Source organism: Octopus bimaculoides, chromosome 26 (assembly GCF_046866305.1).
Source record: "Octopus bimaculoides isolate indiv1 chromosome 26, ASM4686630v1, whole genome shotgun sequence".
Taxonomy (NCBI): Eukaryota; Metazoa; Mollusca; class Cephalopoda; order Octopoda; family Octopodidae; genus Octopus; species Octopus bimaculoides.
Window position 1 is genome coordinate 7952001 of NC_142953.1, and position 12500 is coordinate 7964500.

Sequence of the window (12500 nt, forward strand, 5' to 3'; positions counted from 1 at the left end):
AGAACCGCTGGATGGATTCAGATAAAACTTTCAGGGATGTTTGGCCTCATGACTGGCGTGAACTGATTAGATTTTGGGATTGATCCAGTACCAGACAAGGATTCTGGATTATTTTTCCGGTTTCTTTACTTAATTTTTGTGAGTGGTTGGATTTATTTTTAGTATTCTTGTTTGTGAGAGCAGTTGAGTTTATTTCAGATATTCTCATTTTAAAAATCATCTCTGGCTAATCGTTGAGAGGACGTTAGTGTTGCCTTGGTGGAGGTTTGCACTCTCTAAGTGCTCGTTATTATTATTATTATTATTATTATTATTATTAAATGAGGCAAATCATTGGCTCACCAAGCAAAATGCTTTACATGTTTACATGCGTTCAAATTCCGCCGAGGTCAACTTCGCTTTTTATCTTTTCAAGAAGTACCAGTTATGCACTGGGGATTGATGTAATCAACTAGCCCCCTCCTCTCAATTTCAGGCCTTGCGTCTATAGTAGAAATGTGGTGAGCTGGCTAAATCATTAGCATGCTGGGCGAAATGCTAAATGGCATTTCATCCATCTTCATGTTCTGGGTTCAAATTCCACTGTGGTCGACTTTGCCTTTCATCCTTTTGGGTCAATAAAATAAAGAACCAGTCCATGACTTACCCCCTCCCCTGAAATTGCTGGCCTTGTGCCAAAATTTGAAATCATTATTATTATCACTATTTTTGTTATTTTCCTGATCATCGCCAGAATCGGTGAAGCATCAGATAAAACATCATGTGTAGTTTGACGGATGTTATCAGTGTATATAACGTGTGTGTGTGTGTGTGTGTGTGTGTGTGTAATTGTGTGTGTTCCAGTTCGTGTCTGTCATTTACTGAGGCATATGTTTACCATTATTAGACAGACTTCGTCAAGGGTGACTGCACCTGTGACACAGACTGTGATGGTAAGATAGAACACCATCTTTTTGTTTCAGTTTTGCATCCCTACTGTCCTAGCATGTGTTCTGTTGTGTCTGGCATAGGAAACACTGTGTACCAATTCAGCTCTTAGAAAGGGAGAGACTCGGAGGGGATGGGGCACACAAGCTTACTTTGTCTAAAATGTCATTTGCATAAGTTGTGCCGTGGCAACACTAATTTTTTTTTATCATTATTTTGCTTTTATATTTTACAGAGCAGTTATGCATTGTTCTCGATGGGATAGTCCCTCATGTGTGTGTGTGTTTATGTATGCATGTGCATGAATATATGTGTAAATATATATATATATATATATGTGTGTGTGTGTGTGTGTGTGTGTGTTTCTGTATATATATGTGTGTGCATGTGTGTCTATGTATAAATGGTATGTGAGTGTGTGTGTGTGTGTGTGCATGTATGTGTCCGTATATATGTGTTGATATGTATATGTGTTTATATATATAGATAGATATATTGTTTTTCTTCTTTTGAAAAATGTTTATTTACAGAATTTATTCTTGTGGAAACCTCTTTCAAAACTACTATTTTATTTTTCACCCATCATCTTGTGAAGGATGAATTATATAAAATGTTAGAGAAAGAAGCATAGCTATTTCTCTAACGAATACATATATCTTAAGCAAAATTTTTCCAGAGACCCTTAAAATATTATTGCGGTTCCCCAATTTACTATTTTGCTGTGTAGACCCCCAAAATCTTATACAGACCGTCAGTGTCTATGTGGACCCTGGTGGAAAACCACTGCCCTATAGCTTCTCATCTGAGCTTCAGACTGAAGAGCAGCTTTATATACAAGTGTATATGTCTATAAGTGTGTGTGTGTGTGTGTGTGTTTTGTGTGTATCAACTGACTTTGGTCAGTGGTTCCCCTACCATAACAATACAGTTATACATTTGTAAACCTCTCCAGACAAACAAAAATACTAAACCTTCAACTTATTCTATCATTTCAGATACGAGGTAGCATCTACAACCCTGGCTGGGAATATGATGCCAACGCCCTGGAGTTTTGTCACCACCGGGACCTCAACGTACAATCTAGACCCTTTGCAACATACAAGGTACTTATGGCCTTTTCAAACATTTTCAATGATTGTTGTACATCTGTTTAAGAAGTATTACATGAGAGTGTTTTATTTATTCAGGACTCTGTGGAACTGTTGCGGTTTCTTTAACATGTGCTTGTAACATCTGTATGTGTATATATATATATATATATATATATATATATATATATGCACAAACATGCACACACACACACAGATAGATAGACAGAGAGACAGACAGAGAGAAAGCTAGATAGACAGACAGACAGATAGAGAGAAAGCTAGATAGACAGACAGACAGATAGAGAGAAAGCTAAATAGACAGAAAGACAGACTGAAAGATAGACAAAAATACAGGCAGACATGCATACAGACTAACAGATAGACAAAGAGACAGAAAGATAGATAGATAAAGAGAAAGAGAGACAAGCGACAGATAGACAGACTGATAGATAACCAGACAGATGGATTGAGAGATAGACAGGATGACAGAGACAGACAGACGGGCAGGCAGATAGAGAGATAGGCAAACAGATAGTTTGATTGAGAGATTAGATAGACATATCTTACTTAAATGTATTGAAAATGCTAATATATTGAAAAAATGCAGAGAGTTTTTGGTTTTATATATAGATATTTACATAGTGTAATGAATAATTTTAAGCTTCATACATTTTTTGAAGTGTCTATATTGAACTCTATGACCATGCCTTCAAAAGATTACCTCACACACACACACACACACACAATTCTGTTTTCCAATTTTCTTTCTTTCTTTCTTTTTCTCTCTCCCTCCCCCTCTCTCATTCTTCTCTGAAAACTAAAATAAAAATTTTCACATTCATGTAGGTGTCGTGTGTGTGTGTGTGTGTATGTGTGTATGTGTGTGTGTGTGTGTGAGCATGTACAAAGATGTCAGTTAAGTGAGAGATGGCAATGTGTTCATTAGGAAGGTAGGGGTCTACCAAGGCTCAGTGTCCAGACCTTTCCTATTCATCAAGGTCTTACTGACCATCTCAAAGGAGTTTAAGATTATCTATATGTTCATAGTTTAGCTTTTATGGCTGAATCTATTGTAAAATAAGAGAAGAAACTCCAGACATGGAAGCAAAGCCAAGAATGGAGAGGTCTCAAAATAAATTTAGTAAGGACTTAGGTTTTAGTGAGTAGGAAAGAAGCTAGGATTCTGTTTGGTTAGTTGGTTGACTGCCTGATGATTGCGTAATGCAAGAAATTACTAGTATAGTTTCTAGTCTACTTTCTATGTTCTACATTATATATTTTAATAATTACTGGTATTTTTATATATGTAAAGCATAATATGTCATACATATATGTATATTGTTTTTTTTTTTTTAAATAAATAGACATAATATAATGTCTAAAAGTTGATGAATACCACCTCTTGATCCCCTCCATTTTCTTATTGCCATATATATATATATATATTAGCCATTACTATGATTGACCGTTGACTGAACACTATTCAATTTTTTTTCTCCGTGTTTTTCTCCTTGTCTCCGTATTCTTTCAGTTGAAGAGCGTAGCTCGAAACGTCAAAGACTTTCCGTATTCCCGAGCGTCATACTAATACATCCTTTTGTTATTTACACCACCTGTCCTCGTCTGTTGTTTTTTTCGTATATTCTCCCATATATATATATATATATATATGTATATATGCAGACAAATGATCTTTCTCTAAGCATTATTTTATGACTTATGACTCTTGTCAATTGTATATTCTTAGTAGCTAACCTATACAGAATCTATTATGGCTCACAGGTATATAATCTTTTTCCTGTGTGTCTGTGTGTGTGTGTATGTGTGTGTATTGATATCGCTATGCATATTGATATGTCTTATGTTTGATCTTTTCTGACAGGACTTTGAAAGATCTGGTGTTTTCGCAGCCCAAAATGACCTGGAACAGATTCAGAAGGTGGAGGAAGACCTTCTCTACAGCACTTTCAGGCGCAACCGAGAGAAGAAAATCAAGAAACTGGAAGCAGATTTACAGCAGGAGAAGGAGAAATCAGTGATGGAATTGGTGAACGGTTTTGAGAGAATCGTCTCACAGAATTCATCACAAAACAGACTAGAGGAGGAGACGAAGAAACTCGAAGAGGAATATAGCATGAAAAAACAATCAATGATGAAAGACTTGCTAGAAACAATGACGAGTGAGGAGAGAGCTCTGGTGGCACAACTAATTGATAAACACAGTCAACAAATGTTGGCGTTAATCACAGAGAAACTGTCTTTGAAACAGGTGTGTGTTATAGAGACATTTGTCATTTTCTTGTTGTTGTTGTTGTTGTGGGTGTTGTATCCTAGGGATGCAGTGAAGTGACTTCACGTCATTTATTTACACTATCGTCATCACTAGCACCACTACTATCACTATTATTGTCACCACCATCATCATCATCATCATTACCACTCTCATCACCACCACCACCATCATCATCATTGCTACTCTCAATATTACTATCACCTGCATCATCACCACCACCACCAGCACCACTGTTATCATCATCATCATCATCATCATCATCACCACCAGCACCACTGTTATCATCATCATCATCACCTCTGCCACCTCCATCACCATCATCACCACCACCACCACCACCTCTGTCATCATCGTCATCACCATCTCTTTCACCCTTACCACTCTCCTCACTATCATCATTTTACACCCATTCTTCTGTAGTTGCAATTGTCGACCTTCCTGTCCCAACCTTCACCTGTTTCCAAGCAAGGAAATCTTTTCCCATTAGCTGAACATGTTTTCACAGAAGAATGGCAACAAACGTCACCGCTTGGATGATAGTGACACATTGTTAACAACTATCACACAAGGTCAAGGCCACACACACACACACGGGCATACACATACATGTATATGTGTATATAAATACACATATATGATGGGCTTCTTTCAGTTTCTGTCTACCAAATCTACCCATAAGTCTTTGGCCAAACAGGGACTACAATAGAAGACATTTGTCTGAGAAAACAAGGAACTGAATCGGAAACCATTTAGTTGGAAAACAAACTCCTTAACCACAGAGCCATGTCTGCATCTATATACATATATAAATAAACATGCACACACACTCATGAAACTCACGTTTTTTATTTTATAGTTTGTATGTCATATTCCCTTTTTCTTCATTTTTTTTTTTTTTCTCACTTCCTATTTCTTTTTCTCCCTCTATTTTCCTCTCTCGTTACCTGTGCAGGTGGCACATAAAATACACCATTTCGAGCGTGGCCGTTGCCAGTACCGCCAGACTGGCCCTCGTGCTGGTGGCACATTAAAGCACCCACTACACTCTCGGAGTGGTTGGCGTTAGGAAGGGCATCCAGCTGTAGAAACTCTGCCAAATCAGATTGGAGCCTGGTGTAGCCATCTGGTTTCACCAGTCCTCAGTCAAATCGTCCAACTCATGCTAGCAAGGAAAGCGGACGTTAAACGATGATGATGATGATACCTGCTCTCATTGACTCTTACCCTTTCTTCCTCTTTACTTCATCTTCCTATCTCTTTCTAGGATTTTTTTCTCCTCTAACACCTACAATGAAAGTTACAACTCTGTTCCTCCATTCACTCTCTAGCTATCTCTCTCTAATTGTTCTGATACCGGTGTTATGTCTTATTACCCTTTTGAAGGCATATGGCTCAGTGGTTAGAGTGTCGATCTCACAATCGTGAGGGAGTGAGTTCGATTCCTGGACCTGGCTGTTTGATACAATTAAAAGAGTAAAGGTAAAGGGTAAAGACCTCTTTCAGTCACAAATGACCATGGGATTGCACCTAGAAACTTCCCCTCTGAGGTACAAGTCCAGGCAAGGTTGTTTTTATGGAAGAGACCAGCAGTCGCTCATGCATACCAGCCTCCTCTCCATGCCACCAATGTTACCCAAGGGAAAGGCAAAGGCCGGTACAGCCTGGCACCAGTGACGTCACTACCCATTTCTACAGCTGAGTGAACTGGAGCAAAGTGAAATAAAATATCTTGCTCATGAACACAACACACAGCTAGGTCCAGGAATCGAACTCACTACCTCATGATTGTGAGCCTGATGCTCTAACCACTGAGCTATGTACCTTCATTGGTGATACAATTAGACCCTGTGACATAGTGAGAGTATAGTTGGGGACGGTAGTAAGGAAGTGATCATTTAATTAATTTTTCACCTTAGCCTTTGGAAATTGGCCCCTGCGACTTATTAAAGGAAGTACTTATTTCCTTTATCCAGTCTTTTTTTGTTCTTGAAAGACTTTCACAAAGACCAGGCTGTCTGAGAGCACGTAGTGAGGATTCTTGAATTATCTTCCATTCCACTCTCCTCAAACACACACACCTTCCTTTCCGTCCCCCCCCCCATCTCTCTTTCTTTTGCCTTCTCATCCCCAACCTACCTGTTTCTACATAATCTCGAATAGCTGATTGGATGATTAACTGAGCTGTCAGCAGGTGCAACTATTAACTATGATGCGAAGATTGGATGACGGCGATGTCGGCGGCTAGTGATTCACTGATTCAGAGCAGCTGAAAGCCAGTCTGCTAGACTTTGGCACGCTGGCATGATGGCACCAAACAAATGGTTGAAATTACATTCCAGCCGCAGACCGGAACTAGTCTTGCTTCCATGCTCAAAGACATTGTTGCTAAGCAACGCGATTTATTGTTCTGACTATAGGTTCTCATCAAGAATCATGTGGTATGTGTGTAAATGTTGGCTGTAGAGAAACTTGTAGCAGTTCTATCTGTATAGATGTGTGTGTGTGTATATATATATATATATATATATACACACACACACACACATGCACATATATATATAGGCATACACATACATTTAGGCTTGTTACATGTGTATATAATATATATATATATATATATATATATATATATATATATATATATACATTTAGATATTTATGCATACATACATATGTGTGTGTGTATGTATATACATATGTAACTAGTTTGATAAGTGCCAACACATGAAACTCTCGGTCCTTGCTTCTGCTAAATATTAATAAAAATATATGTACATATATGAGTGTGTATATACATACATGCATATATATATGTACATACAGACACATATACATACATATACATTATGTATGTATATATATATGTATATATATATATATATATATATATATGTATATATATATATATATATATATATATATATATATATATATATATATATATGTATGTATGTATATATATATATATATATGTGTGTATGTAGATATATATATATATATGTATGTATGTGTATGTAGATATATATATATATATATATGTATATATATATATATATATATACACACACACACACACATATATATATATATATATACATACATACATATATAAATATATGATATGGCAATGTGACAATTTGATGAAGGGTTGACTGAAAAAATGTACCCAACAAATAAGATTGCTATACACAATCTTGTTCGTGGCTTTGGTCAGATTGAGGAATTATTATTATTATTATTATTGTTATTAATGTTATCATCACCATATTTATCATCATTACTGTTATTACTATTATTATTATTATGATGATACAGATAAAATGATTTGCAGTACTTGATACAACCTTTCATCATTGGCCCTGATTTATCAACAATACTCATCTACGTGGCTTTGTGCCAGGGATAGAAATCATCGTTAAAATCATTAGAGCATTGGATTTTTAAAATATTTTGCAATATGTGTTCCATTTCTTTCTGTTCTGAGTTCAAATGCTGCCGAGGTCAACTTTGCCTTTCATTTTCTCTGGATTGATAAAATAAGTACCAGTCATGTACTGGAGTTGATGTATAGGCTTCCCCTCTGCCTAAATCTGAAACAATCATTATAATTCATCTTCTTCTTCTTCTTCTTATTATTATTATTATAGAAGACGTTGCACAGTATCCAATAGTGTGACTTTGTGGATTGAAGATATTGTGTGTACCAGAGATTTGTACTTGCTGTCAAGTCACAAGAAGGATCTCAGACAGACAGTACTTTAAGGCAATATGTGTCCAGTTCCAAATAAAGCTGATTTTTGCCATACATCAAGATTTTAGGGTATTTCTAAAGTGTCCAGATGTTTCTTCAGGTTGGGTAGTATTGAACCCAATACTCCAATGACAACAGGAACAACCATTATGTTTGACTCTCACAATTGTCATACCTTGGCGATCTCAATTTTCATTTTGGTGATCTTAATTTTTATTTTGGCAATTTTATTATTTGTATGTTTGGGAGAAATTGTTGTTTTATTGTGTGCTTATATATATTATATATAATTATATAAATTCTATTTTATTTGAAGGATAAAAAGTCAGATTCCGGGGAAGGAAGTGAGGAAGAAGGAGTTGATTTGACCCGACCGCCTAGTCCCAGACCTCCCGAATTTCGGAAGTCACATCTCTACGACAGTCCTAAAGTATTTGAACAGATAGACAATCATGTATTTGCTGTAAGTGCTCTTTGTGACATTGAACTGTAAATTGTTATCATTATCATCATGGTTTTAACTTTCACATTTCCATGTTTGCTTGGGTCAGATGGAATTTATGGAGGTAGGTTTTCTATGGCCAAATGCCCTTCCGGTCATCAATCTTTATCTGTTTCCAAACAAAGTAATATCCCCCCCCCCTACCGACCAGACATTGTTATGCAGAATATTGGAAATGAATGACATTCATTTATAGCAATCATGAGATGTCAAGACAAGGAAACACAAACATGCACTTACATACACACATATATACGTATGCATGTGTGATTAGTCATATATATATATATATATATATATATATATATATATATAATACAAATAATAAATGAGTAGATGCATATATACGTACATGTATGTACATACTTACATCTACCTGTATATATAGATGCATATCTGGGTACAGGACATTGTAAACAAAGCGTAGACAAAATGATAAACGAGTACAGAAAACACACAGGCCACATAGAGAACATCTCCTTCATCAGCTGCCCCCATTCTAACACAGGCGTTTCGAAGAGCAGGGCAATATATATATATATATATATATATATATATATATATATACATATATATATATATATATATATAGGGAGAGAGAGAGAGTAAAGTACATGTGTGTATGAGTAGTTAGAGTGTTGCACTTACGATTGTAAGATTGTGGTTTCAATTCCCTGACTAGGTGGTGTGTTGTGTTCTTGAGCAAGGCACTTCATTTCACATTGCTTTAGTCCTCTCAGCTGTGAAAGGGTAACTATGTGGTGGACTGGCATTCTGTTCAAGGGGAATACTGGCCTGCTCATCAAGCCAGTGGAGTGGTCTCATTCAAAGGATACAACAATGTGAGAAAGTGCACTGCAACCAAAGGTGTGTAACAACATCCGACAGTCTGCTTGATGCAGTGGTATGCATGAATAGGCTCAATATGCTAATTAACCCATAGCTGGGATCCTGACAGGTGCTGGTACTTCAAGTGAGAGTAGACGCAAGAACAATAGTTGCCAAGAGGTGATTCCACACCCCTCAAAACCCAGGATATTCTGAACAAGAGCCCCACGGCCAGATGCAGTTTAAAGTCAAACCCATGACATTAGTTAGTTGGTCAGTTACTCTCTTGATTCTCATAAGAGCTGGTCTCCTGCTTTCATGGCATATACATTCCTCACCTGGATGGGACACTGGTTCATTGCAGCACTAATCACTTTTGCCAGCTGAGTGAACTGGAACAATGTGAAATGAAGTGTCTTGTTCAAGAACACAATGCAGTGCCCGGTCCAGGAATCGAAACCACAATCTTACGATCATGAGTCCAGCACGCTAACCACTAAGCCATGTGTCTCCACTACCCAGTACACTGAGTCTCTATGTAATAAATATTATTCTTTGGCTGTCTGTCATAGGTTAACATTGTTCCTATTCAGTAACCCTCTTTGGCAGGCTCATATGTGTGCTACAAGGCCTGCCTTTGATCTGCTGCAGCAATGACATCTACCACATGTGAAGCTACATGAACACAACAGAGAAGCGGTGCCCCTCATGAGCTCTTATGTGTTCTCTCTGTTTCTCCTCAATGGCTCGAATTATGAACTTCAGTGATTGGAACTATTCATTGCACCACAGGGCCTTCTCCTCTTGGTCGTCTGGGGTGATGCCAGAAATCTTCATATAATAAATACCACTCATATATTAGTAGCAATTCCATCTATTATACCCCCACCTTGTCCACCCTACAAATTTATAACAATATATTCTTAGCATTGTCCCATTATTCAAGAATGGGTCTTGTGATTCATTATTCTCTTCTCTGAACAATAATGTCTGTTAATTTCCTCCAGACATTTCATTAATCCTTTTGTAGATTAAGCTAACAGACATTTCTCCACTGAACAATGTATAACCATTTCTTTGAAATACAAAAGAGAATAAAGATGTTAAAACTCTGTACAAATAACAATTGACCATCAACAGTTAAAGGTGTATGTGTTTTTATATATATATAAACATCATCATCACCGTTTAACGTCTGCTTTCCATGCTGGCATGGGTTGGACGGTTTGACCGAGGACTGATGAGCTAGAGGCTGCACCAGGCTCAATCTGGTCGGGCAAAGTTTCTACAACTGGATGCCCTTCCTAATGCCAACCACTCCAAGAGTGTAGTGGGTGCTTTTTACGTGCCACCGGCATGAGGGCCAGTCGATGTTCCATTTAATATTTTCTTTTTTCTTTTGAAGGTGGCACAAAAAGAACATTCGACATTCACAGAACTGGTTCGAGACCTCACCAGAAACTGTCATAATGAACTGGAAAAGACGCGGTAAGCTGTTGTTATATATTTTAACCCCTGGTCATACCACTTTAGAAAGCCACAAATATATTTGTTTGGTTTGTGTGTATGTATGTATGTATCTTTGAGTATGTCTGCATGTGCATGTATGTATGTGTTTATGTGTGTGTGCATGTATTTGTATGTTTGTGCATGTCTGTGAGTATATAGATGTGTCTGTGTTAGTGTGCCAGTATATGCATGTATATGTGTATCTGTGTGTGTGTATAACTGCTTGTATGTATATAGCTGTGTATATTGTATGTGTGTGTCTGTGTATATAGCTGTGTATGTATTGTGTTTCTACCCGGCTTGACCCATTCAAAATCAGCCTATACCACGTAACTACATGTCTGCATCTATCCTCTCCTTACAGGGCACTATATCGGTGGGTGACATGGAAGGATTTAAACAAGCTACAGATTGATGAATCCGTGAATCCCGATTCTCCATATGGTCTCCTGCGTGGTATTAAACTAGGGACTGAAACCTACCACGATTTATTCAAGCGGCTAGGCAGGTAAGGACATCTTGCAAACATCAATGTGATATCAATGATACTGATAGAAAATCAGACTTCATGTGATTCTGCTAAGTTCTCATTCCATGAGGGTCTACTTTCCCCGTTTTCATTCTTTAAGGGTTGCAAAAAATTACCAGGCATGTAATGGTATTGATCCACTCAACCCTTTCCCTCTCTCTTGCTTAATATTATCATCATCATCATCATCATCATCAGTTAACGTCCGCTTTCCATGCTAGCATGGGTTGGACGATTTGACTGAGGACTGGCGAACCGGATGGCTGCACCAGGCTCCAATCTGATCTGGCAGAGTTTCTACAACTGGATGCCCTTCCTAACACCAAGCACTCCGAGAGTGTAGTGGGTGCTTTTACGTGCCACCAGCACGAGGGCCAGTCAGGTGGTACTGGCAACAGCCATGCTCAAAATGGTGTTTTTTACGTGCCACCTGCATAGGAGCCAGTCCAGCGGCACTGGCAACAACCTCGCTCGAATGTTTTCTAATGTGCCAGTAAGGCGACGCTGGTAACGATCACGCTCAAATGGTGCTATTTACATGCCACTAGCACAGAAGCCAGACAGCTGCTCTGGCAATGATCACGCTCGGACGGTGCTGTTAGTGCTCCACTGGTACAGGTGCCAGTCATCGAATATGGTTCAATTACAATTTCAATTTCACTTGCCCCAACAGGTCTTCGCAAGCAGAGTTTAGTGTCCAATGAAGGAGAGGTTGGCATGGGTGCCAGTCGTCGAATTTGGTTGTAACCTGGAATCCACCAGTGGTGATCAGGCAGAAGTGTTACCACAAGAGGTAAAATGCTTAACAGCATTTTGACCATATTCTGGGTTCAAATTCTGCTGAAGTCAACTTTGCCTTTTGTCTTTTCTCAGCCAATAAATTAGTTACCAGTTAAGCACTGGCATTAAGCTTAGTATACCATGAATAAATGCTGTCGTCTGCTTGCATTATATATGTGTATGTATGTCTTATGAAACATGTGTAAAAGCTTTTCTTTTCTTTGTCTTCTTTTGCAGTTATGCAGGAATGTTCTGTGAAATAATTCAAGGTTATTCAAAAGGTGCCGGTT

At 37.9% G+C, this 12500-nt stretch overlaps 1 protein-coding gene across 3 annotated transcripts in view; it reads left to right on the forward strand.

Moving 5' to 3' along the window:
* LOC106876104 (hillarin) overlaps positions 1–12500 on the forward strand; it is a 95593-nt gene that overhangs the window by 81540 nt on the left and 1553 nt on the right. For all 3 annotated transcript variants that reach the window (XM_014924513.3, XM_089342423.1, XM_014924514.3), the window contains exons 2-7: positions 1923–2030; positions 3901–4287; positions 8379–8525; positions 10798–10880; positions 11266–11409; positions 12448–12500. The exon at positions 12448–12500 is cut by the window's right edge and continues 1553 nt beyond it. In XM_014924513.3, the coding sequence (XP_014779999.1) occupies positions 1923–2030; positions 3901–4287; positions 8379–8525; positions 10798–10880; positions 11266–11409; positions 12448–12500 (922 nt within the window). The remainder of the gene's footprint in view (positions 1–1922; positions 2031–3900; positions 4288–8378; positions 8526–10797; positions 10881–11265; positions 11410–12447) is intronic.